Source organism: Carcharodon carcharias, chromosome 1 (assembly GCF_017639515.1).
Source record: "Carcharodon carcharias isolate sCarCar2 chromosome 1, sCarCar2.pri, whole genome shotgun sequence".
Lineage (NCBI taxonomy): Eukaryota > Metazoa > Chordata > Chondrichthyes > Lamniformes > Lamnidae > Carcharodon > Carcharodon carcharias.
Window position 1 is genome coordinate 21,101,884 of NC_054467.1, and position 27,993 is coordinate 21,129,876.

The following is a 27,993-nucleotide window of genomic DNA, read 5'->3' on the forward strand; positions in this document are numbered from 1 at the left end:
GAGCAAATGTCCTGAACCCTGGTACTGGGCAGGCAACACAGCTGTCTGGACTCTCGTTCTTTGCTGCAGAGAACAGTGTCAATCCCCCTCACTATACTGTCCCCTACTACTACATTCCTTTTTGCTCCCCCGACTTGAATGGCTTCCTGTACCACAGTGACATGGTCAGTCAGCTCATCCACCCTGCATCCCCCACTGTCATCCAATGCGGATGTGCCCTCTTCCTCTCCCTGCAGCCTCAGCAGCGGCCACCACTATTGGTGGTGCTGCTGAGCTGCCAGGCCTCTGATTGGGCTTGTGGCTCGAAGGTGGGCCATTACCTTAATAGGGCTGCTATCCAGGTGACATCATCTTTATTGACTGTCGTCAGTAAAATCGTAGCCACCCCCCAACACACACCCCACTGTGGTTCCCACCATCTGCCTGCTCAAACTTGGGACCCGCATTCTGTCCTGGAATTGGGGCAGTCTTCGTTTGGGGAAACTCCAGCACTCCTTTAGGTTCCTGGCAATGACCTCTTGCTAGGCTAAATCCTGCTATGCAGCCACTTGAAATCCCTGCCATGTTAAGGCAGGAGCCCTTTCAGGATTATAGAAATATGGCCTGGAAATCACACCAACACCATCACGGACTCTTTCAACCTGGCAGCCCTTGAATGTTGCACACTTGCCCCAAGTTAAAATTGGGGTTAAAGTTTTATTCTCAAATAACACTCTAACAAGGGTCGTTAGAAATCTCATAGCTGATTAATCATTTCTGGAGAGTTCTGTTTCTCAGAATCAATCCACAGTGTTAAGGAGAATGACAAAGATCAGTTCTGAAACATTATCTATATTAATTATAGATTCCTTGCAAACATGTATTGATAGTCTGTGCACTAGTATATTTGGTTCTAGATTTTTCTCAATCCATTTTAAACAAAAGAAAAAAATGGAATGATTAGAATAGTAAAAAGTGAAATCAAAGAAAGGACAGACAATTTGTAATTCTCAGCACGGGAAAAATATAAGTTGCTCTCTTTGTAATACAAAGACTATCTCCTCTCTACTCGCATTGGCTCAGAATTACAGAGATTGAGTAAATTGCACTATTTTAGTAATTCTTATGATGAGTTTGCTCCTCTCTTTCACCCCCTAAATCTCATCATCTTCCCTATTGAACAGATAACAATTAATGGAAAGCAAGTGGATTTAGGGCTGAGGGTAGAATGAGCATAGTACAAAATATTGCATAGTTCACTGACTACTGAGGAAAACTGAATTCAGATCCCATAATAGTTCAGGTGAAAGAAAATGAAAAATGGATCAAACAATCAAAGAGCCAAATTGATATTGAAATGACTAAAAGTGAACAAAAAGCTGAGGAAATGGTTCTGAGCAATTAGAATGTTGCAATCAGAAAGCATTGTGCTGCAGCAAGGCTTTCATTACTTTCCATGGTAGGAAAATTAGAAATGAGGAGAATTTCGAAATGAGCAGAAGCGGCTAAATGCAGATTTTTCTTTTGTGGGTCCAGACCATGATGATGACCTCTATGCCCTAGTGGAATACTGCCATTTTGCAGCCTGCTCTGACCAAGCATGCCACTGCCAATGATCTATCAGGTGCTTCTAACAACTGGTGACATGTGACCTCCTCACACGGGAAGTCCCTGAAGCCTCTTACATTGCTGTATGAGGCTTAGTTCTTTACTGAATCCCTGATATGAGGCCAGGACCTCATTTATGAGTTACAGTGTTATAATGGAATTGCACTGAAAAGGCTGTGTTTTGATGTGCATGTACCTTTAAGGGTGTATCTTAAATTGCATAATCTCATGTACTCTGTAGATAGAACAGAGCAGCAGTCATACAGGTCAGATGTGACTACATAACCTCCCAGTTACTATTATATGTCCAAAGCCTTATCTGCAAATTAAGAACGTACATTATTCTTTACCAGTCCTCATCGTATCATTGGTATGTTTGTGATAAAGACAAGAACACAACAGGCTGCAGATTCCCTGTTCCCATATATCCCTGAGGTTAACAAGGAGCTTGCACAGTAATGTGTGTGCAATCTACAATACCGTGTGCCTATGTGAAGCCTGCTGTCCCAGAGCAGTTCTTTCATCTTGATTCATGGCCTCCAAGATAAACAAGGTGAGTTGATTCCTTTTGAAGTGCAGCACTTCAGTGACATTACTAAAGCAGCATGCAGGCTGCATAATGTTGCTTACATTACTTGTTGCATCCTGGGCTGACTGCAGAAGAGAAAGTAAGGGTCATCACCAACTTGCCATCTTTGGTCCTTGTCCCTGTCCTGGTGCAGGACTTCATTTGGTACTACAACACAGTGGCAGCCTACGTCATGAAGTGGAGGTGCCTCCCACACTGCTCACCAGACAGATTTGTGAATTAAATCAGGTTCTTAAATATGAAAATGTGCTAAAGCCTCATGCACTCCCCCATCCTTTGTCCCACTGTGCCAGTATCACTCAGCCTACATAGTCCCCCCTTGATGCTGCTGCTCCTCATGGTCCAGCTGAAATGATAGGCCCAGAAGAAAACCCATCATAAAAATAATGGGTGGAAACTTGTGTCCTCCTTCATGGCAAGTTTGGTGGCAGGAGAGGCATTTAATCAGATGGAAGGGTGTCAGATGGGGACCTGGCTACCTTCCTGCTTCCATCCCAATTAAATCTGTGGACAGCCTTCCCATCTCACCGCCAGTTGAGGGCCTTAAGTGGTCAATCAATGGCTACTTGAGAGTCTCATCCTGCCATCACTCATTTTAATCTCACAGTAGACATGAGTTCACCATGTGGCATGCACAACAAGCACACCAGAAGTGGGCAGGATGGGGGAGCCTTATTCAATGCCAGATTGAGGAACCCAGCATTGGGAAGAATTACCAGCCCTAACTTATGAATTTATTAGCTTGTCAATTTGAGATGCAACAAGTTTGTGAAAATCACAGGAAGGACCAGGGTGAGATGCCATTTTGGCAAAGCTAATGACAGCACAAAGCAAACTGTCTCAGCAACAAGTAGAAATTTGCATTTCAGGGGGTATCTTATCCTCGCTATGATTTGCTGGCTGATTCATGCTTAATGACAGGTATGTGCTATTCAGAGGCCATTAATTTTTGCAACAAAATCTGGTCCATAATTTTCCATAGAATTACAATAGCATTTATATGTTTGTTGGACTTCTCTCACTTTTTGGACATGGTACCTATTACCCTGTTGCCAATCTTCTGGCATTTCTCCGATATCCATTAACACTCATGATGGAATAAACATTCTGAGATACTAAACAGTTTGGGTTAAATACCTTCTGAACAAGGGATTATTTATTTTAAACCATTTCAGCTTGTCTGGGACTTCATCTCTTTCATACTAAAATCCTAAATCTTGCCTTGAGGATTTGATCCTTCAAAATATTTACTTCTCCATTCTGATCCTCTATTTGAAGCCTATTTACAACTTTTAATGTCCTAGCTCTGCTCTGACAGTCCACTTACTATTGAAATGCTGAAAAAGTTTTACTGTTAGATTTGGCTTCTGCAGAAAAGCTTTCTGTAGGGCTGGAATTTTATCAAAGGGATTGAAAGCGGAACTTGAACTCAAGTAGGTGGCCACCAGGACTCTGGACAGCATTTTACCGATGGCGGCCAATTAGGATGCCACCGCTGGGACTGTCATCCAATTGAGGATTAACAGATTTCATCCAGAACTGTCAGCCCTATAATCAGCTGGCTGGCAGCTCAACAGCGCCACCAATAGAGGTGGCCACACCTGAGGCTGCAGGAAGAAGAGGGTACCTCCATGCTGAGGTCAGATGAGATTTTTTTATTTACTATACATGCTCCCTTGTGAAAGGTGGGTGCACTCTACAGCGGCAGCACTGTAGCCACCAGGCAACCGTGGCCCCTACGATGGGCCATGAAGTGGTCATAAAGGAGGGCTCACCCCCCCCAACCCCAACCCCCTAGCCCCTCCACCCCCCCACTATATAAGTCTAAGTTATTATGAAAGTGTAGCCGAGGTGCTGTGGATTTTTGACCTAGCAGCCTGGAGGGCAGAGCACATATTGACAATTTAGAATAATACTCTTTATGAAAGTACAGGGTCACTGAAATAAATTGGAATTTAATCTTGTGAATACAGTGCGCTGATTAAGCAATACAGTCAATAACTCACTACCAATGTTGCTTTTGCCATATTTAGCACCTCTCAATTTAATTGTAATTGTAGGGTAACATTATTAATGATTGCAGTGCATATCTCAGGAGTTTTTGAAAGCAATTCTAATTGGTACTTATCAAATGGTAAAGTATTTACTTACCTTATGTGTTAATTGATATTTTGCCTCTACCTTATGCAAAATATACAAAGCTATTCATGTCAACACAACACCATTTCCTTTATTGTAATTAAATATCAGTCATTGAAAGTGTGAAATGCCAAAGTGCTCTTCAAATAGTACTTTTACTGTTCCATGGAGGGTGAATTCAATTTGTTTATTTAGGCTTTCAGCTTGGGAGGTTAGTCAAAATTGGCTGATGTGATTCCCAGTGAGTTTATGTGAAATTTACAGTATTTCCTCACCAGTAATTTGCCATGTGGTTTACTCGTCAGCAGTTCTTCGACAATAACTGATCCTCATCTCTATACAGAACGCTTTGCTTTTTCTACATCATTAATTGCCTTATTTTTAAACTTGGAAATACCACGTTTTGACATAAAGGTCACTGAAGGAAAGCAGAATTAATATAGCAACAATAGCAACTTCACTGTAAAAAGTTAGCCCTCACATCACTTCCTTTCCTGTCTATTTCCTAATTTCATTGACTCCCTTGTCAATCAAGAATCTAACTCAACCTTAAAAGCATTCAACGACCCAGTCTCCACCACTCTCTGGGGAAGAGAATTCTACAGACTGATGACCGTCTGAGAGAAAAAATTTCTCCTCATCTCTGTCTTAAATGGAAGATCCCTTATTTTTAAACTGTGTCTCCTGGTTCTAGTCTCTCCCACAAGGAGAAAAATCCTTTCAACATCCACCATGTCATGTCCCCTCAGGATCTTATATGTTTCAATGCCTCTCATTCTTCTGAACTCTAATAGATATAGGCCTAACATGTCCAACCTTTCCTAGTTGGATAAACTCCTCCTCGCAGGAATCAGCTGAGTGAACATTCTCAGCACTGCTTCTAATGCAATTATATCCTTCCCTAAATAAGGAGACCAAAGCTGTGCACAGCACTCCAGAAGTGCTCTCACCAATGCTCTGTACAACTGTAGCAAAATTTCCCTACTTTTATACTTCACTTCCCTTGCCATAAATAACACATTCCACTTGCTTTCCCTATCATTTGTTCTATCTGCATACTAACTTTTTTTGTGATTCAGGTACCAGGACACTCAGATCCCTTTGTACTGGATAGTTCTGTAATCTCTCTCAATTTAAATAATATGCTAATTTTCAGCAAATTAGCAGGTCCATAAATACATGTGTGCCATCCAATTAAGGATGGCGGTCAGGCACCTGAAGATGGAGGGCCAATAGGAGGCCTTCCAGCCCTGAACAATTGGCAACCCCGTCATCAGTGGTGGGAGCTGCTAAAGTAGGGAAGAGAGAGAAGGTGCTTCAAGGTGGAGGTGCCTCTGAAGCCTTTATAGTAAAGGTTCAAATATCGCTCCTGTGGAGGAGGACCCCTCAGCCTCAGAACATTTACCTTAATTGGTCCTTTAATTGTTTTAATACGCTATCTGCTGCAAGTAGGCCGGTAGCCTTCAATGCCCACCCATGTCCAAACTGGCATGTTACAAAGTTGCCTAGAGGCAGGAGCTTGCCAGCAAACCGGCATGCTGGCTGACGACAGGAAATTGAGGTCTCGCCTATCTCCAGCCCTGCCTTCTCTGGAGATTTAAAATTCTGCCCCCTGACCGCCGAGAAAATGTTGGGTCCCAACTTAGGACCAGGAGCAGGACCTTCTGGTTTAGAGAGTTCCCCTAACTGGTCCTGCCTGCTGCCCATCCTTTGCCATGTGGGAAGTGCAGAGAAGCTCTGCCCACTAAAACCCATGAAGGGGATGCCCAGAAATAGGGAGGACCCAACGGAATGAGATCTCCAACATTTTCCTGGTGATCCCAGTGATGGCCTTTCAGAGTAATAGTCGAAGACCATGCAATAGGACAGATACTGTATGAGAGCCAATTTTATCTGGATGCTTTGTAGAATGAGCAGGTAGACATGAGAACCAGCAACGTTATGTTGCAAATTTCTTGAAAAGAAAATATTTACATTTGTTGATATCTTGATGTGATTATGCATGGGCCACATCACAACCCTATAATTTAAAACGTATTTGAACAAGAATGGGCAGGCCATGGCAATGATTTTAACTTGGAGCATGATTGATGTGCTGGTTGATGTGAGTGCGAAATCTGCCTGACATCATCAGTTTAAAACTCAGGTTATTTAACTCCTGGACTTTATTTATGTCTTGCTTGTCAGCTGCCTGCCTGAAATTTGTGGAAAGAGACAACTTGGACAACTTAAGGCAGGCCAAAGTCAATTAAATCAGAGGCTGCCTGCCAGATCCAAGAAAAGCTGTGGGCGAAGGGAATTTTTAAAAAATTTGTTCATGGGATGTGGTCATCAGGGACATTTTGCATGTAGGAAGGAGAGAAGAGCCCAGGCCAAGTAGAGGACTGGACATTTCCTATGGGATCTAAAAAGCTGAGGGTTAGCGTGTATGATAAATGCACCCGAACACTTTCTCTTTTCCACGTGCCTGATCAAGATCTCTTACAAATGAGTGAAACTGATTTACTGTTGCAACAAACTTAAATCAATTTTACCGTACATGCATGGCTTGGTAGCCAATATTTTCTTTTAAATAAATGCAAATGCTGTTGAAAACTGCTTGACTTCTTTATGCAATGTTAATTTATTCAATTGATTTCCTGTACATTGACCAGGTATGCATTGTCCAGAAGAGAGATACAAAGAAAATGTATGCTATGAAGTACATGAACAAACAAAAATGCATTGAGCGTGATGAAGTGCGTAATGTTTTCAGAGAACTGCAGATAATGCAACGACTTGAGCACCCTTTTCTTGTGAATCTATGGTAAGTAATTTCCTGTAATAATTAAATGGGTTTGTAAGATGTGAAGATGGCAAAGCATGAACCATTTAAATAAATGATAATAATAGTGCAAATGCTTCTAAATGTTAATTATATTTAATTGTTTGAGTGTAGAAGTATTTGCATATTATTAGCTTGTTATAAATAAATGACCTGGACTTGAGTATGGAGAGTACAGTTTTGAAGTTTGCAGATGAAGCAAAACCTGGCAATGCAATAAATAGTGAGCATGATAGCTGTAGACTTAAGGGGACAAAGACAGACTAGTGAAATGGGCAGACACATAACAACAGCAAGTTAATGTGGATGGGTTCTTAATTCCCTCCATGGTCTCATCCCTCCCTTCCTTTGTAATCTCCTCCAGCCCCCACAACCCTCTGAGCTATCTGTTTTCCTCTAAGCCTGGCCTCTTGTGCGCCTCCCAATTGAATTGTACCACATTGGTGGGCATGCCTTCAATTGCCCTGGCCCTAAGCTCCTCCTTCTAGGCATTCCTTAAAACCTACCTCCTTGACCAAACTTTTGGTCACCTGATGTAATGGGTGAATTTTATGCCCTTCCCCAAGCCTTCCCACCCTGCCTCCAATTGAGGTGCTAAGTGGGCGTATAAGTGCCCACCTAGGGGCCTCATCCTAACAGCAATAATACAATATGCAGGCAGGGATAAAAGTTGAAAATCCACCCGCATTATTTAAATGTTGATTAAACATGGAATTTAGGTCACTGCCCAAATCATCATGCCCTATATTGCATTCGGTGCTGAGGAATCACTCCTGATCTGGGAAGTCTGTAGTTATGGAAGGGGAACCAGCCACAGTGATGGGTGAGCGTACATTTCAGTACTTGAGAGAAGGTACCCAACCCTTGAGCCCAGTTGAAGACTTACACAGGAGAAGTCATAAAAGTAAAAGGCACCACCATGGTACCTGTGAGCTATGGACAGCAGTCAGCCCAGCTCCCAATAATAATAGTGGACTGGGGAAGGGCCAAGCCTTCTGGGCCATGATTGGCCAATAGGAATCAAGTTAAATTGGTCCAAAATGTTTGAAGTGCGGGCAGGAGGACTGTTCAAATTGTTAAAAAAAATACGACAGCGTCTTTCGCAAAGAATTAGGAAAAATCAAAGGCTTGCAAGCCAAGATTTATGTTGATCCAGAGGCAATTCCCTGATTTTTTTAAAGGCAAGACCAGTACCATATGCGTTAAAAGAAAAAGTAGGTGCTGAGTTAAACAGTTTGGAGGAACTAGGCATCATACAGTATTAGTCAGCTCAATATCTCTTTATGCAGCTCAGTGCCATTCTTTGTTTATAATGCTTTTGTGAAGTGCCTTGGGATGTTTCATTATGTTAAAGATGCTATATAAATATACTTTGTTGTTGAAGTGCAAAGTAATGCACTCTGGGAGGAACAGCATGGAGAGGCAGCATAAGTAGAAAGACTGATAGAATCGGATTTCTTAGGAACTCTCAAAATGCACTTGTACGTGTACTTGAAGAGAACTAATTTGCAAGATAATGTGGAAAAAGCTGAGGTGTGGGACTAAATCAGGCAGCTCTTTCAAAGAGCTGGCACAAGCACTACCAGTCGAATAGACCCCATCTTGTGCTTTCTATGATTCTGTGTTTTATTCAATTGCTTCTCAATGCATGGAGATGAAAAACAGTCTCTAGTGTAATCATTTGCAATATACAAAATGCAATTTGCTGTCAAAAGTGACATTGTAATATTGTGTGTCTTATTTCACAAGTCTAAAATTCCTTCAAGAATGCCAGCAAATGAATCAATAAAGACAATGAGAATATATCATAATAATGAAACCAGGTGTTATAATAGGAGAGAAGATAAAACAAACAAAGGGTGAGCAGAGTGCTCAACGATTTGTTATTTGGAATTTAGTCTGATGCATTTTTTGAAGTTTAGAGATAGCAGCACAATTACTAAAGTTACTCCTGTCATGGCATGATCTCTCTATTGTACTATCTAGTGTTTGCTGTCAAATTGCTTGATTTAAACAATTTATTTTTTAAAAGTTTCATTTCCCTGCTTCTGCCTGCAACTGAAGCATTAGGCAGTATTCAAATCTGTGGCTTAAATTGACAAATGAAAACCATTCAAGCCTCAATCTCATGGTTGATTACTTCTTTTGAACACTTTGATTGGATCACTGCTATGAAAACATATGTAATGAGGTGGTATATATATGGTGGAATGTACACACAGAGGTAATATTTCCATGGGTCGGCAGCAGGGAGGTGGGTGGTGGAGGGTTGTGGGTGATGTGGTGATTGTTGCTTTAAAGCCTGCGTAAGGGTTATGTGATCAGAACAGCCAATCAGCACTGAGAATGGGGAGGCTTATAAGGGGCAGAGTCCTGGTCTAGAGTGTGTATTGTAGCCTTGCTAAAGGCCTGCAACTAATCCAACAGCCCTGTAAATAAAGTTCATTGTTCAACTAAAGAAGCCTCTCGATAGTACATCTCAACATCTGGCGACAAGGATAAATGATCCTGGTGCTGCCTCTCGCCCTACAACTGTGAGTATCCCGTTTTAAAGAAGGAAAAAGTATACTCGCCAGAATGCAACTCTTTGGGAGGATTGACCCATTTGACTTCTCCACGGAGGACGGGACTCAACACGTCAAGCGCCTTGGGTTTTATTTCCAGGCCAACAAAATAGGGTAGGATGCAAAGTGCAGTTCTCTTGAGCCTCTGTGGGAGTCAAACCTACAACGTTATTCGCAGTGTCACAGGCCTAAGTGTACCTAACTCCAAATCATTCAGTGAGCTCGTGGATTTAGTGAAGGGCCATTTTCAGCCCAAACCATCAGTCATTATGCAAAGATTCAAATATATTACAAGGGTGAGGACCCCAGGTGAATCGATCGTGACTTATTTTGCTAAGTTTAAGCAATTGTCAGAGCATTGTGATTTCAGAGCGACCTTGAATGACATGCTATGGGATTGGTTAGTTTGTGGCATGCGCAATGACGCCATTCAGCGTCGATTTCTGGCAGGAGTCAATATAAATTTTAAATGAGCAATGGAGATAGCGCTGGCCATGGAAAGCACTGAAAAAGATTCACAGGAGCTACAGAGCTTGCAAAATGGCGTCGTTTACCAGTTAGGGTGGGAATCTGCAGTCAGGCGTGGCGCCAAAGCCGCTGAAGCGGCTGCAAAGTGGGAATTGTTCCCAATCACCCAGAAATCAAAAAAATATACCAGAGGCAATCAGACAGCAAATCTGAAATTGAAATGTTACTGTTGTGGGGGTAACCACACTCCTGAAACATGTAGTTTTAAGCAGGCTGAGTGCTATTACTGTGGCAAAAGAGGACATTTGATAAAGCAGCGCAGAGCTAAGTCCAGACCGCCAAGTAACCAGCCAGCAAAAATGTTAGAAGTACATAATGTGAAGGAGCCTGAAATAACTGATTCTGACATTCACTCTTTTTTTAATCTTAAAGCAGTCAAGGCCGACCCTATTACTGTCATGATCCACATAAATAGGAAGCCTCTAGTAATGGAGGTGGATACAGCGGCTTCATCCACAGTGATGGGTGAGCACACGTTTCAGTACCTGAGAGAAGGTACCCAACCCTTGAGTCTGGAGAGAACTTCTGCCCAGTTGAAGACTTACATGGGAGAAGCCATAAAAGTAAAAAGCACTGCCATGGTACCTGTGAACGATAGGCAGCAGTCAGCCCAGCTTCCATTAATAATAATGACTAGGGAAGGACCAAGCCTTCTGGGCCATGATTGGCTAAAAGGAATCAAGCTAAATTGGCCTGAAAATTTTCAAGTGCAGGCAGGAGGACGGCTAGAATTGTTTAAAAAAAAAACAGCATCTTTTGCAAAGAATTAGGAAAAATCAAAGGCTTGCAAGTCAGGATTTATGTTGATCCAGAGGCAACTCCCCAATTTTTTTTAAGTCAAGACCGGTACCATATGCCTTAAAAGAAAAAGTGGATGCTGAGTTAAACAGGTTGGAGGAATTAGGCATCACACAGCTGCTTCAGTTTTCGGAATGGGCAGCACCTATCGTCCCCATACTGGAACCGGATCAGACCGTCCACATTTGTGGCGATTATAAGCTAACAGCTAATCGGGTCGCCAAGTTGGATAAATATCCAATTCCAAGAATTGAAGACTTGTACACAAAGCTGGCAGGAGGTCAATCCTACACTAAGTTGGATATGAGCCACACCTCGAGTTAGGTAACATATCTCGGGGTTATGTTACAATAAACACACACAAAGGCCTATTCCAGCGCCTCCCTTTTGGCGTGTCTTCAGCATATGCAATATTTCAAAGGATGATGGAGAGTTTGCTACGGGGATTACCACGGGTTGACAGTGTCCTCATAACTGGATTGACAGAGGCTGAGCAGTTAGCAAATTAAGAGGGGGTATTAGAATGATTTCTGGAAGCTGGAGTCTGCCTAAAAAAGGTGAAATGCACTTTCCAAGCCATTGAGGTTACCTATCTGGGGCACTGTGTAGACGTCCAAGGATTACATACCGTGGAAGAAAAAGTTAAGACGATAAAGGAGGTGCCTTCCCCAACAAATATCACTGAGTTCAAAACATTTTTAGGGATGGTAAACAGGCAATTTTTCCCCACTTATCGATTGTATTACCCCCCCTTGCACATATTGCTGAAGAAACACCATTTATGGTTCTTGGGAGGCTCTACAGGAGGCAGCCTTCAAAAGAATAAAACAACTGCTGCACTCCTCAACCTTGTTAGTGCACTTCGACCCATCTAAAGAATTGATGTTGACCTGCAATGCCTCTCCATATGGCATTGGTGCAGTATCGTCCCATGAAATGAACGACGGTTCTGAGAGGCCAGTAGATTATATATCAAGAACCCTCTCAATGGCCGAAAAAGGTTATTCACAATCGAGACTGTCAATAGTCTTCAGAGCTAAAAAATTCCACCAATGCTTACATGGCAGACACTTTACTATCATCTCTGATCATAAACCGCTTTGGGGCCTGTTATGGTACAGTGGATGGTAAATACCAAGCTGCTCAAATCCCAGAGGGAAGCTTGAAACAGCCGCCACAACTGTTTTGCAACTTGTATTTTATTTTGAAATGCATGCCTTGAATTCAGTTGTAATAAGTCCACCCAGACTTAGAGATTTTTTACAAAACTAAATTAAACAATTATTAATAAAAGATTTTAAGCACATACATAGGTTTACAAATTACTACTATAATAACTCCTAAATCCCCAAATTAATCTGACTCCCAGTTACACCTCTATTAAGGCAACAGTAAAATCAAATAGATTTAAGCAGACCCAGGTAAAGCAACACAATACCCTGGCTAGTCGGACTCAAAGTGAGTTTTCTCAGCTTCTGTAGACAGCAACTTGATGCACAGAGGCTGGAGGCTTTTCACACTTGTGTTAGATCTTAGAATTCCTTCTCCTGACACATAGCCTCAGTCTCCTTTATATATGTTTCACCCTTTTTAAGATGTAAATTCCCTTGATTCCCTATGTCTTTGGAACTTTACCTTTCTTATAATATAAATCTTTTCATGTTACTACCATTCTCATTAACCTCTTTGAAATTCAAATCCCCCCTTCATCTATCTAAAGATGCAATTTCCCTTTACATATTACATGTTAAGACCCCAACCACGTTTACTCGTTAGCATATTAAAGACACTTCTACAACTTACTTCTTTCAACAATTACAACTTGCAGTCTGCTTGGCTACAAAATGTAATTAAATCACACAGAGACAGAACAACACAATCGCCCATAAAGCTATTTTACAATAAACCAGAAAAATATTATGAAAATTGTTATGCCTTCAAGATAGGCCTTTTCAAAGAAGACCAAGGCTGTCCTGCTGATAGCCTCGCCAAGTCTTCAGCGATGGGCATTAATTCTGTCCACCTATGAATACACTTCCAAACACCGACTTAGGATACACATGGCAAATGTGGATGCCCTAAGCCACATGCCCTTGCAAGAAAGCATCTCGTGTACCCCAAGAAATCGTTCTTGCATTGAATTTTTTAGACACATCGCCCTTATGCGTGAAGCAGATCAGGAACTGAACCAACCGAGCTCTGCTTCTGCCCAAAGTAAGAGGCCAGATACTCACGGGACGGTAAAATGAGCCAGTCTCTGAGGAACTGAAACCATTTTTTACCCACAAGTATGAATTGAGTTGTCAGGATGGCATCATACATTGGGAGCAAGAGTAGTCTTTCCTGTACCAGGCAGAGAACTTCTCCTAACCAAATGACACAGCACTCGTCCTAGCGCTTCTAAAATGAAAATGTTTGCCAGGAGTTACGTGTGGCAGCTTGGTATAGATGCAGATATCGAGAAGTTAATCAGGCACTGTCAACAGTGCCAATTGCAACAAAAATTGCCAACCGCAACCCCACTACACCCTTGGGAATGGCTTGGTTGACCATGGGTGCGGATCCATATGGACTACACGGGCCCATTCCCAGGCACAGTGTCGACCATGGGTGCAGATCCATATAGACTACCCGGGCCCATTCCCAGGGACAATGTCTTTGCTCATAATTGATGCACACTCAAAATGGACAGATTTTTTGAGGTGAAATTTTGAGGTGAGGTCACATGCTAACCATCAAAAGGTTACGCCAATGCTTTTTGACTCACTGGTTTTCCCAAGCTATTGGGAAAAGTTTTCCCCCGGTCGGGGGGTGGGGGGGGTGGTTGCGAGGAAGCGATTGGGGCCGCGCCGCTATTTTACGTGGGCGGGCCAATTAAGGTCCACCCAGCGAGATGCTTACCTGGAAGCACTGAGCGCTCCCTGTGCGGGCGGGGTGAGGGTTTCCCTGAGTTGTTCCCTGCGCTGTTTCACACACCCGCGCGGAAAAGCACCGAAATCTCCCTGAGGCTTGGGGGTACCTCAGGGAAGATTAGTTTGACGTGTAAATTTAAATAAAGGAGAAAAAAACTTTTAAAACGTGTTCCCTCATGTGACACTGTCACATGAACTGGGACATGTCAAAGAATTAATGTAAAAATTTTTATTAGATTTTAAAACACTTCTTGAAACCTCAACCCGCCCGTGGATGAGGTTTCATGAAAAATGTGAAGGCCGCCTGGGCTCTTCACCTGCCCCCCCGCCAACCTTAAGGTTGGACGGGCAGTTAATTTAATGAGTTAATTAGGTTTTAAATGGCCTTAATGGGCCTTTGACAGTTTGGCAGGTACGCAGCCGACATGGCTGTGCACCCACCGAACTGAAACTCTAAATGACGTCGAGATGCCCGCCCGAGGTCATCGTGCATCATTTTATGCGCCAGTGAGCAGGCCCCGTCCCCTCTCGCCGACCGGGTAATTCAGCCCATCGTATCAGACAATGGAGGGGTATTTGCAAGTGCTGAATTTCAAAACTTCACCAGTCTAAACGGCATTAAACACGCCAAACCCGCGCCTTACCACCCAGCACCAAAGGGACCAGCCGAGAGAGCCGTCCAAATTTTCAAGTCAGGACTAAAAAAATTGTCGGGATGAACCTTTGAAACCAAAATCTCACCCTTCCTTCTTAGCTACTGTATGACTCCGCATGCAACAATAGGAGTTCCACGATCAAAACTGCTTCTGAAGCATCATCTCAGAACAAGACTGAAGTCTCGTATTTCCAAATTTTCTAGGAAGGGTAGAGAAGAACCAAGGTAATCAGAAAACAAGCCACAATTTGCGTAGTAGAGCCCAGAAATTTATAATAGATGAAGCCATATATGTAAGAAATTTCAGTAGCGGTCCAAGCTGGATCCCAGGAATTATCGTCTGTGAGACCTGACTCCTTTCACATCAAGTAAATGTGGAAGGCAGGATCATTTGTAAACATATGGATCACCTGAGCAGCAGGGAGATGCTTCCAAAGAGTGGCCACCAAGGAATGTTATTGAACCTTTAAGTACCGAAGTACCTGATCGACCTGTTATGGACATAACTGATGTCTCCACTGAATTAAATAGTGATGAACTGCCCGTGCAAAAAGAGGTACCCGTTATCACAGGTCCTGTTGGAGTCGATCCTGTAGGAAAGCCTCAGGCTATAGAATTAAGTCGCTCTACTTGGAACAGAAAACCCCCTCAATGACTTAATTTGTAATTACTGGACCTATGTGTATAAGGGTACAATCTGAATTCATGACAAAGTGCCAGCGAGATTGCTTCTAAGATTTTTGATATCGTTTTCTATTCACCTGTATAAAGTAATTTGTGTAAATAAGGAATGTAGAACAAGGAATTAAAGGGCGAGGGATGTGGTGATTGTTGCTTTAAGGCCAGTTTTACAAAGTAAGGGTCACGTGGTTAGAACAGCCAATCAGTACTGGGTATGGGGAAGTTTGTGAGGGGGAGAGTTTTCCTAGTCTGGAGTGTGTATTGTAGCCTTCCTAGAGGCCTGCAGAAATCCAGCAGCTCTGTAAATAAAGTTCATTGTTCAACTAAAGAAGCCTCTCGGTAATACATCTCTAGAGGTGGGCTCCCTGATCTACCACCATAACTTTCGCAGGTCGAAGCAAGCTCTTGAGAAACAGTGTCAACATCTTTGATAGTAAATGGAATGAGGGCTATGTGTCCTTGAAGCCAATCTTTTAACAGGCTAATTTTTCTTATATGGGTCATTGTGGTGTAGGGCATTGATAAGAAAAAATCATGTGAATTGTCAAATTCAATTAGACACTTATGTTAAAGTTTGTTTTTCATTAAGTTGTAGCCAGACCTTTTCTGCTAACATGTTTTCCTGTTCATTGGACCGAGATGATAACAGTTTTATTTTTTAAAACTAATTTGTTAATGCTTCTATTAGTCAAGAATAAATTAAATATCGTCAGCCAATGTTCCATTCCCCAGCTTTGACCTATTTACGAGCATAAATATGCACCAAAAGTATAGAAGCTACATATATTCACATAGACGGCCCTGTCCGTTGCAAACAGAAAGGACATGTCTACGCATTGTGCCTTTTTCAACTAAATAAAAGATGGAGGGACAGCCATTCCCTGGTTCATTCCCCATGGCAATGCCTTGACCAGAGTTGATTTGCCTGCTTTGAATTTAAACAGAAGCTAGGCAGTTAACTGTTCCTTGGAGTGTTCTCCATGGCCTGCCTCTACCAATAAGAGTCTACTTGCCAACCAATCAGCACCTTCTTCTCATTCAGTAGTTAGATTCTTGTTAGGTAAGGGAATCAAGATTATCAGGGGTAGATGGGAATGTAAAACTCGAAACACAAACAGATCAACCATGACAAAAACAGAATTACCTGGAAAAACTCAGCAGGTCTGGCAGCATCGGCGGAGAAGAAAAGAGTTGACGTTTCGAGTCCTCATGACCCTTCGACAGAACTTGAGTTCGAGTCCAGGAAAGAGCTGAAATATAAGCTGGTTTAAGGTGTGTGTGTGGGGGGCGGAGAGATAGAGAGACAGAGAGGTGGAGGGGGTTGGTGTGGTTGTAGCGACAAACAAGCAGTGATAGAAGCAGATCATCAAAAGATGTCAACAACAATAGTACAATAGAACACATAGGTGTTAAAGTTAAAGTTGGTGATATTATCTAAACGAATGTGCTAATTAAGAATGGATGGTAGGGCACTCAAGGTATAGCTCTAGTGGGTTTTTTTTTTTATTTTATATAATGGAAATAGGTGGGAAAAGGAAAATCTTTATAATTTATTGGGAAAAAAAAGAAGGGGGAAACAGAAAGGGGGTGGGGATGGGACTCACGACCAGGTAATTCCAGGTAATTTCCAGGTAATTCTGTTTTTGTTTTGGATTTCCAGCATCCGCAGTTTTTTTGTTTTTATCAGATCAACCATGATCTTAATGAATGGCCTACTTCTGGTCCTATTTCATATGTAACTTAGAGGGCAGGATTTTACGTTTTTGAAACTAAGTGTGGTGGCAGCTGGGTTTCACTGTGTGTATCCCGCTGCTCAGAATGGCGGGAAATCATGCCCGATTCTGCGCTTGGAAGCTCATTAATTATGCACAGGCGAGTATCGGACCAAGTCACCTGGCGGGTCGGGAGCTGATTCGCCTGCCCTGCTGTTATATGGTGGGGTCGAAGGTCTGGGTACCATATTTAAATGCCACTGGAGCACACACATCTCAGTCCCTCCAGTCCACCTGTCTTCAGGGGAACCACAGGTGTCATTGAGCCAAAAAGAAGAAGGCTGCAAGCCTCAAGGAGGCAGTGCCCCATTTCACTCACAAGGCCCTCAAGGTCTTGATTAGAAGTGTGCGGCCACACTGAAGTGTCCTATATCCCAGGGATGGTTCCAGAAAGCATTTCAGCCTCAGCTGTCCAGCCTGGGGGGGCCATCGCAGAGGATGTCAGCATGGCTGGCAACTGCACCCAAAACACCATCCAGTGCAGGAAGAGGATAAATGATCTGATTCACTCCGCCAAGGTAAGACATCCTTGAACTCCCTCCAATATCAAACTCTCCTCATGGCATCATGTAATCAAAGACACGCGTTCTTCAGGGATCTCACACAACCATGAGCGGGAGACACATATCACCACTGATTGTCTCACGGAAACTTTTACATCATCACCATCCCATCTATCATGCTGCTCATCCGTCCTCAGCCCTTCCTGGGGAGGACTCACTACACACAGGGGTCATGCATCTTTCCCAACCTCTGGTCCATCCCTTCTCAGCGCATGCCTTTCTTTTGTCTTCAACCATGGCAACCTTGCCCACAACAGAAGGGAAAGAGTCCAGACCGGGGGAGGCATGGCCGACGTAATCTGCCCTTAGTGAATTCGAGGAGGCTGCAGCTGAGATCGCTGGGCAGGACAGGGATTGCTCCTGTGGGGAAGGGGAGATAGGATTGTCCCAGCAGCTTAGTAGAAATCACACCTCCATCAAATCATCACATCCTGACAATCGCAGTGAGTGGCATGCAGTCTTAGCATGCTCTTGCTTATCAACTTAAACTCGAATCCCTATCTTATAGGTACTAGCAGATTGAGCCCACAAGGCAGCCCACCATAATTCTGAGCCCCCAGAGCACAAAAGAAGAAGCTGAGGAAGAACCATCACTGCACTTAACCATACCTTCCACCAGCGCAGACACACACCTTGGTGGGGCATAACTGCAGATTAGGTTTGGGCTCACCTACTGGAGGACACCTCGCTGACACGTCCCTGCAGCAGTCAGAGTCAGGGACAGCCCAGGCCTCTGGCACTGGGAGGGCTGCTGGAGACCAGCGACCCACTCTGTCCGAGTCAGATGAGGAGCCTCGGCTAAATGCTAGAGATGCAACAACAGGTGGTGGAAGAACATCAGGCAGAGATTCAGCAGTCACTCAGCAGACTAGAGCAAAGGATAGAGGAATCTGTCCACGTTCTGTCTGATATAATGGGGCCAATCTGCCAGCTCCTCGAGGTCACCATGGGAAGGTTGCCGACCACCATGGACACCTTGACCAAGCAGGTCTTGCCTGATTTGTGCTGAGCACTGGATTCCATGGCCACACACCCTGGTGGGCACCATCAAGTTGTAGCTGACAGGGGCACGAGGCACCTTGACCTTCCTCCAGGTGTACCCATCTCCTCAAGGAGTCAGGGAGGGGTCCTTGGGCACCCACAGAGAGGATGAGTGTCAGCCGGACACCCCGGGGGCCTCCTCTCAGGACACTCCAAGAATGTCCAGTTGCTCAGAATTCCCTCTGCCTGTGACCCCATCCGCCCCAGCTGCTCAGACCAAGGATGCATCTGCCCCTGAGCAGGAGACCTTTATCAGGCTGGGACCCTCCAGGCCTCAGGCCACCAGAGGATGTCCACCAAGGTCATCGCAGATATCAGGAGGTAGCTGTCAGCAGGCTGCCTCTGCCTCTGTTGTACATGCTGGGGTGTGCAGTGGTAGGGTTAGGAAAATGAAGAAATATTGAGTTCACTTTTGGGTCATGGGTGTGCCACCACTGTGAAAATGTTGCACTTTTGTAGATACGTTTGATGTTTATGTGAATGTCTTGGTCAACTGAAGGTGTAATTATGTACATTCGAATCATCTTATTTTGAGTTTTATCCATTTCACCACTCAGTGATCGTTGCGCTCTGTGAGATTAATATTCATGTGATGTCAGCCTCACTGAAGATAGTTGCCATGCCCCTGTGTGATGTCAGGGATACATGATAATGTCTTTATTGGAAGTGTATGATTTTTGCGCTTCTTACCCTTCTCCCTCAGAAGACCATTGTGTGGTCAGCTCAGCAGCCTTGAGTGATGAGCGGCAGTTGTGCCTCCTCAGTGGTAGTGCCAAAGGACAAAACATGGATGGGAAGAGGAGATCTCTAACCATGTACTCATCTCACTGGCTGCTGTAGTTTCTTACTTATGTGGCGACAACTGCTTCAAGTAAATTTTCCCATCACTCTCTTTGTTGAGTGGACTCTCACTTCCCAGACCGAGCGCATACAGAGGGCACTGCTGACTTTCTTAAGAGACCGTGGCCTGTTGAATCATGAGGCTGGAAGCATGAATGTTGGGCGAGTTTTCGACGAGACTAGTTGGACATCCCTTGAGATGAAATGGAATGGCATTGACGGCCGGGAGAAATGTGGCCATCTTGCCTTCACTTTTTGGTGTTATGCAGGAAGTGGGAGGGGGAACAGGCAGAGTTTAGAGCAGGGGGAGGGTGCATCTTTCCTTGTGTGACCCAGAGGAGGGTTCCACAAAGGGAAGTTTCGTTTTTACCTGAAGGGCCTCCTCTTTTTGCAGAAGTGCTTGTGCAGAGTGGAACAGTTGCTGTGGCTTCCCTGCTGAGGCCTGGGTAAATGTCATTGGAGTCCATAATGCCAAAGGATGTTAATTAGTGCTATATGTCCTTGTTGTCTTTCACTGTTTGTAATAATCACACTTTAAGCTTAGAATGATCAGAATTCTTTATCTTTAACTTGTCATGTCGCCTTGTACCGAAGGATGACCGGTTTGAACTGGTTCTGTTATAATCAAACTTGTGCAGCTGTGAAATGTGGCCCTCGAAACTAATTAATCCCTAGCTCTTTACAAGTATTTACAGATAATACAACAATATATAACAATTAGTGTTTAAGAAACAGACTCCAGCCTCATTCGCTTGGGCATCTTTTCCGTCACTAAGACTAGTCGCATTAAAGTGGGAAATCATTGGGAACAGATCAGGAAAGAGAGTCACTTAATGAGAACTGCCCACCCAGATCACTCATGCCAAGTGGGATGGTTAAAATCTCCCTACACTGCAACAATGGTTTCTGATGATGCTTTGTATGAAATGATTGGTCAGAGGTTCCTATTCCACAGCTCATGAAGGCCAGGCCAAGTAAAAGACCAAAGACGAAGGGGGAATTTTTAACCTGCCAAGGCAGTTGTCTATGCAGGCAGCAGGTTAAAAACCCCAGAAACTGCTGGCATGCCAAGAAGTTGGCAAGGTCCCAACAACTTCCTCCTTTAACCCTGACATGTTCTTTAGTGAGACAGACGGCACTGACATTTAAATACGTTAAATGGTCAGAATCTGCAGTTTTAACTAAGAATTCTGACTTTGAGAACACAGATTTCCAGGCTTCTTGAACCTCACCAGGGAAAACAAGGCGAGAGGGCAGCGGGGCTGACAGGGCTGTGTAATTGACAGACAAGAAAGGTTTAAATACTGAGATATGACAGCTGCTTCCTGGCCTATGTGAAAGTTGTTTGTTCACAGGGCTTATTCTGAGGGCATTGGCTGCTGGAAATTCCAAGTTCCTGACATGCTGCCAGCCTCCCTCACTGCAATGGGGTACGAAAATTAAAATTCATCCCCATGAAGGGGTTGGGGGGTGTCCTTTCTTTGATACGAACGCACAACTGGCTGATCAGTTCTGATCAGTTTAGTATGTGTCTTATTCCACGGTGATGTTGTCAGGACTAAATCCAATTTGCAACAGATCTTCTTTTGTTTTCACAACCAGGAGCAGAATCACCCGTTCTTTATAGAGCCCACCTGATCTCATTTCACTGAAATAAAAAAAAGCAGGTTCTGTAATGGGTTGGTGATCTGTCCTGTCCCGGCAGTGAATCTCCTCTTAGCCTCCAGAAGGGCATCAGCATCTCTCACCAGTAGATCACAGTGTCACGCATGTAGCTTTGATCATGGTGAATAATATGAGAGTAGCTGTTGATAGCCTGGCAGCCACAGAATTCAAAATAACCATTGACGGAGAAGATTTGCAGTTACATGGTTCCCACTTTGGTGGGTCAGATGATATAAAAAGACACCGAACACAGATGCAAGTGCCAGGAAATTCTGTGGGCTGCTCCCACTCTATCTGCTTAAATTTGGTGGAAATTCCCTTCCTGCAGGTCACCAGTTATCCACTGGTCTTTTGCTGTTCACAGAATCGCAGAATGTTAATGGCACCAAAGGAGGCCATTCGGCCCATTTTGTCTGTATCGCCTCTCCAAATGAGGATTATGACCTAGTGCCATTGCCCTGCCTTTTCCCCACACCCCTGCACGTTGTTTCTATTCAAATAATCATCCAATGCCCTCTTGACTGCCTCAGTTGAACCTGCCTCCACCACACTTCCAGGCAGTGCATTCCAGACCCAAACCACTCTTGTGGAAAAAGTTTTTTCTCACATCACATTTGCTTCTTTTGCAAATCACTTTAAATCTATGTCCTTTTGTTCTCAATCCTTTTACGAGCGGGAAAAGCTTCTCCCTATCGACTCTGTTCAGCCCCCTTATGATTTTGAACATCTCTATCAAATCTCCTCTTAGCCTTCTCCTCTTCAAGAACAGTTCCAACCTCTCCAATCTATTTTCATAACTGAAGTTTCTTCTCACAGGAACCATTCTTGTAAACCTCTTCTGCAATCTCTCCAAAGTATTCACATCCTTCCTGTAATGTGGTGCCCAGAACTGTACACAATACTCCAGCTGAGGTCTAACGAGTGTCTTATATAAATACTCTCCTTGCTCTTGCACTCTATGCCCTTATTAATAAAGCCCAGGATACTATATGCTTTATTAACTGCTCTCTCTACCTGTCCTGCCACATTCAATGATCTATGCACATATACACCCAAGTCTTTCTGCTCCTGCACCACCTTCAAAATTTCACCCCTTATTTTATATTGTCTGCCCATGTTCTTCCTACTAAAATGCATCACTTCACACTTCTCTGCATTGAACTTCATCTGCCACCAATCTGCCCACTCCACCAACTTGTCTGTGTCTTTTTGAAGTTCTGCACTGTCTTCCTCACAGTTTACAACACTCCCAAGCATCGTATCATCTGCAAACTTTGAAATTGTCCACTGCACCCCAAGATCCAGATCAATAACGTATATCAGGAAAAGCAAGGGTCCCAATACCGACCACTGGGGAACTCCACTACAAACCTTCTTACAGCAGCTGTACAGGAGCACCCCCAAGAAAATTCCCAGTGAAAATCTTTAATAATATAGATAGATAGAAGAGCAGCCGTCAAAGATAGTGCACTTATTGCGTGGGCAAGATGGTCTCGGATAAATACTTGAAGACGGTTATAGGTTTTTCTTCCCCAGCAGACTGAAGCCCTGATACAGTATGAGTAAAATGCACAGACAAGTGCCCACAAAAATCTTGTTGCATGAGCTCCCCATTTACAACAGGCTGGCATACAGAGCTTCTGCAGCAGCAAGGAAATCAACTTCCTTTGCCTGTAACATATCAATACTTCCTCAGGAGGATCTGTTAGATTAACGGTGCTGTGAACCGTGCCGTATACAAAATAAAACTGGCATGTTTTTCAAGAAGTGCATGATTTTTAATAGGCCTCACCATTTGAGTCTTGTATGTAGCAATGAAAAAGATTTTATTGATGGATCTATTGGTGCCATACAGAGAAAAATTGCACTTCTGGCCATTTGTGGTTTTCAGCCCAGACACCCCCGACTTGACTGCCCACACCCCCTCCCCTCCACTCCCCGATTACCCACCCCCCTGACCCAGTTGCCCATCCCGGACCATCTACCCACTCACTCCCCCGACCCACCTCATCATGCCACCCACTCATTCACTCATTCACCCACTCACCCACCGATTCCCTCACTCACCCAGTCTCACTCACAAAAACCCCACTGAAAGACTTGAGACCTTTAAAAAGGGACCCAAATGCAGCAGCTGCTGCTTTTCTTTGCCAGTCTTCTCCAAGACTGCGCATAAGGGCTCATGTTCCAGACAGTTTTGAAAATTCCAGCTGGAAGGGCACTAAAAGGTAAGCAATAATCACTGCTGATCAGAAGATCTGGGCCGATGTCTTCACATCCCACATCCAAGGACCATTCCAAATACAAATTAGTCCATGAGATGTTTTGCATTAAATTCATCTCTTTACTGCAATGTTGTCTCATTAATTAAATTAACTTCCAAGCAGATCACCCAATCTTAGAATCATTAATTCAGTAACACTACCCAAATTGACTTTCCAAAAATAATACATTACTATTCATTCTGTTCTAGGCACTAATTATGTCTCTTAGATTTCACAGTTTATTTTCTTTGCTTGCTTATTGCTTTTGTTCAAACACTTTCTAAAATAAGCCGATTCAAAAAGAGAGTGTTCCTTAAAACCTGGTAACAAATAGACACTGGACTTGCTTGTTTTTCTCCCAAAGCATGGAGGTCAAGTACAAATATTAATTGCAACAGTTCTTGATTCCTGACAGCAACCAGCAACATTTCATTTTTCAGCATCAGTAGTGTGAATTAACTCAGATGTTTACAGCACAGAAGGAGGCCATTCAGCCCATTGTGTCTGTGCCGGTCAACAAAGATCTGACTACATTAATCCCATTTTCCAGCGCTTGGCCCATAGCCCTGGAGGCTACGGTAACGCAAGTGAATATCTGAATACTTCTTAAATGTTATGAGAGTTTCTGACTCCACCACCCTTTCACACAGTGAGTTCCAGACTCCTAACACCCCCTGGGTGAAAAAAATTCTCCTCAACTCCCTTCTTAGCCTTCTATCTCTTACCTTAAATCTATGTCCCCAGGTTATTGACCCCTCTACTAATGGAAAAAGTGCCTTCCTATCCTCCCTATCTATGTCCCTCATAATCTAATACACCACTATCAGGAGCCCTTTCAACCTTCGCTGCTCCAAGGAAAACAATTTCAGCCTATTCAATCTTTAACCTCCGGGTATTTAGGGAGGAGGAGGCATTTTGATCCATATTACAAGGTTGAGTGATCATGCTTTGATTTTTGCTTTCATTCAGGCAAAAAAAGAAATCAATGCAAAAAATACCAAATAAAGCTCACCTGATCCCTGAAAAAACTACTCATATAGAGAGAGGAGAAAGCAGCTGGCACACGAACCCATGCTCCCCAAGGGACAACAGCCCAGATCAAAACCTTTTTTCATTTAATTGTGTTTTTGTTTCTTGGCAAAAAAACATGGCAACAAACCTAATGTATAAGTAGGACATAAGTGGCAATCCAGGCAAGATAAATACACCAGACAACATGTGGTAGAAATGTATACTTATTTTATTGTTTTTATGGTATTTGTACTCTCATGTGAGATGGACAACCTGAGATCTAGTGAGCTCATGGGCTTTGATATTCAACACCTACCCAACAGGTAGGAGAAGACGGAGGGAGGGGTTAAGCATTGAAAATCAGAATGTGTCGCCAACCTTACATATACATATTTGCCGTCATTTTTATGGCAGTGGGTTGCATGGTGTTCATGTGTCCCACCTTGGCGAGGCATTTCATTATCATACTTACATTATCTCCCACAGTGATTTAGATTTCAATTGCTGGCAACCAGGTTTTGGGAAACCTAGCAGAAAAATGTTTACTTGCTCTGTAGAGTACAGAAGTGCTTCCCTGGAAACCTTCTGTCTCTTCTGCCAAACACGACCTCTTCTCACTGAAGTGATTGGGATTTTCCCACTCCCAATATTTTGCTGAGCTCTGACCATCCCCTGCCAACGACCAAGGCCTGATCCTCAATAGCTCATGTCAAAATGTAGACAGCTTTCTTTTTCTTAATTTTTCAAAATGGGTCAATTGAAAGACAGGAAACAGGATATTTACAGGAGCTGGGCAAGATGGAGGACCTGGAAATTAGTCAAGAGAACTGGGCCATGTTCTAGTGTCAATTGAATTGTACAATACCAGGGGCTGACCAGGTATTCAGGATCTCGATGACATGATTAATTGCTCATTGGCATTCCAAACAATAGTCCCTGCACACCGATCTTATGATCACAAGTAATTGACAATGCAGTCTTGAATTGTATGTGACTGTGGGATTCTACTTTAGTTATTGTGTAAAAGCAATAAACTGCATGACCCCAATATTTATAGGGAGGCGGGGAGGGAACAGGGAAGTATGGTAGCAGAGGGGAATATCCAGAAATCCGAGGAATGTGGAGGTTCCAGGACTTCATGATTATTTTCTTGTCTGGCAACCAGTCAGATTAGCAGGCAGTAACCTTGGGATCAGGCTTGGTGGTTGGCAAGGGATGGTCAGAGCTCAGCAAAATGCTCGATCAGGATTTGGTTGTTGGGAGCAGGAGAACCCCAGTCACCGCAGTGAGAGGAGGCCATGTTTGGCAGAAGAGGCTGAAGGCTTCTGGGGGACCACTCCTGTTCCTCTTGCCCCATAAGGAGTGCTCTAAAGAACACTAAACATTTTGTTGCTAGGTTTCTCGAGCTCTGAAAAACCTGGCTGCCAGCAGTTCAGATTTAAATCATTATGGGAGATAATGTGAATGCAAATGTCCTGTCTCGCCAAGAAGCGAACATGAACACCACATAACCCACCAGCATAAAAATAGTGGCTGATGTGTATATGGTAAGGTTGGCGAAGAAGTGTTCACATTTATTTTGCATCTTATCAAAACACATCCTCAAGTCCTTCTGAGCTAATGAATTACTTCCTGAAGGGTGATCCCAGTTATTAGGCAAGCAAAGGAGGCAGACAATTTGATGTGCAGTGAAACCTCAGAAATGGTAAATGAGATAAATGGGCTTTTAAACATAATATTGGGCAGAGTTTTAAATGAATTGTTGACTTATTATCGCCCATTTGCATGACTGCCAGTCCACTTTTACTACCGTCACCATCACCCCCACTCCCCTCATCCCCCCGCTCCACAAGCCTTCCCTGACGTAGACGCCACTATTTTCCTGGCATACTCTGTCAGTTTCTCACAGGGAATTAGCAGAATCCCCTTGGCATATGACATTTTAGGCACTGATAAACATACCGAGAAACCTTCATGCACAATAGTTTAGAATATTAAAAAAGATCTTATTATAACTAATGATATGCAGCATTTTATGACTGACAGTGAAGAAATTAATTATCAAGATGGCAGATCAGCAAAGTACAGAAGAAAGGTTGTTTATGCCCAATACTCCATCTAAAGTGTTTGGTAATTTTAATAAGAGCTACAGTTACAATTTTCATAGAAGGTTATAGATCCCAGTGGAAGTTACAAGATAATTGAAGAACATCTTAGAAGAAATGAGCTGAGGAATATTGAATGTGTTTATTCCCTGAGTGAGTATGACCCAATTTTTTTTCCAAGCAACTGCAGCCTTTTTTTTACCACTTAACTGTTATCTATCAGATTCTTGGAAAGAACATTAACTGTGTCCTTCATTCTTATCAAGGCAATGCTGTTCACAGGTTCTTTTCATGAGCAAAATCATAGTTGTGTTAACAGGGATAAACGAAGGCTGCGGTGAAGTTGCAGCTACTAGTCTCAACATAGTGTGCAATCGATAGATTGGAGTTATGCTGCCAGCTGTGAATTTTGCTGATGGCAGCATTGAGATCAGCTACCTTTGGTGGGAGAGCACAGGTAGGACTATGCAGTTTGCATTAACATTAAGAACATGGAAACTATAGGTTTGGAAAATTTTCAGGACGTCCAGCACCATTTAAAATGGTGTTTTTGCATTTCGCTGAAGTTATACTATGCCCAGTGCAAACACAAATTGGTAAGAGACAGTATTCTAAAGGATCTGGCACCTGAGTTATACTACCCTTTTCACTCTGATGCACAACCAACTCTATGGAAGTGCATAACTCCACCCAGAGAGGCAAACTTATACTGAGTATGGAATCTGCTAATATTTCTTTCCCACTCATAGCTCACATTTCAAGAGCTGATTATTCTTTAGGGACTATTGAAGTTCAGCAATTCACATTAAATGTTAAAAATATTCTCCTGGCCGACATGTTTCCTGTAACCAACAGAACTCAAAACAGATTATCTGGTTATTTGCCTTGTTGCTGTTTGTGGGACCTTGTTTTGTGCAAATTGTTTGCTGCGTTTTCTACATCACGTCAGCTTCAGAAGCACTTCATCACCTTTGAAATGCTTTGGGAAACCCTGAGGTTGTGAAAGATGCTATATAAATGCATGTTCTTTCCTTAATCAAAAGTTTTTTGTTGCTTAATGTAACTAACATTGAGAGAAAGTGATGAATGTCCGCTTCTCGCTGCCCAACCTACTCCCTCCCTCCCACACACAATCCCTCTCACTCCCTTGTTCACTCTCTGTGAGGTGCTCTGAGACACCCTAATGTGTCAGTCATGCCTCAGTGGTAGCACTCTCACCTCTCTGGTGGTTTTGGGTCTTAGTCCAGAGGCATGTGCCTGAATATTCTATGGTCAAGATTTTAGTACAGTACCGAGAGAGTACTAAACAGGAGTGAGTTCTGAATGCCTTGAACTTCTTCATCTCCCAAATAACAGGGAGTGGATATTCATGTGGGCCTGGAAGGTATCAGCTTCAGACCCAGGCTATTGTGTGTCATGGGCCTCAGACACATTCACCATCATCTTGCATGGTGT

At 43.3% G+C, this 27,993-nt stretch overlaps 1 protein-coding gene across 1 annotated transcript in view; it reads left to right on the plus strand.

Annotated features, from left to right (window-relative positions):
- The first annotated feature begins 6,987 nt into the window (after window positions 1-6,987).
- Window positions 6,988-27,993, plus strand: part of LOC121281003 (serine/threonine-protein kinase 32B-like) — a 210,488-nt gene continuing 189,482 nt past the window's right edge. Inside the window, exon 1 of the mRNA XM_041193540.1 lies at window positions 6,988-7,121. Within this exon, the coding sequence (XP_041049474.1) occupies window positions 7,003-7,121 (119 nt within the window). The 5' untranslated portion in view covers window positions 6,988-7,002. The remainder of the gene's footprint in view (window positions 7,122-27,993) is intronic.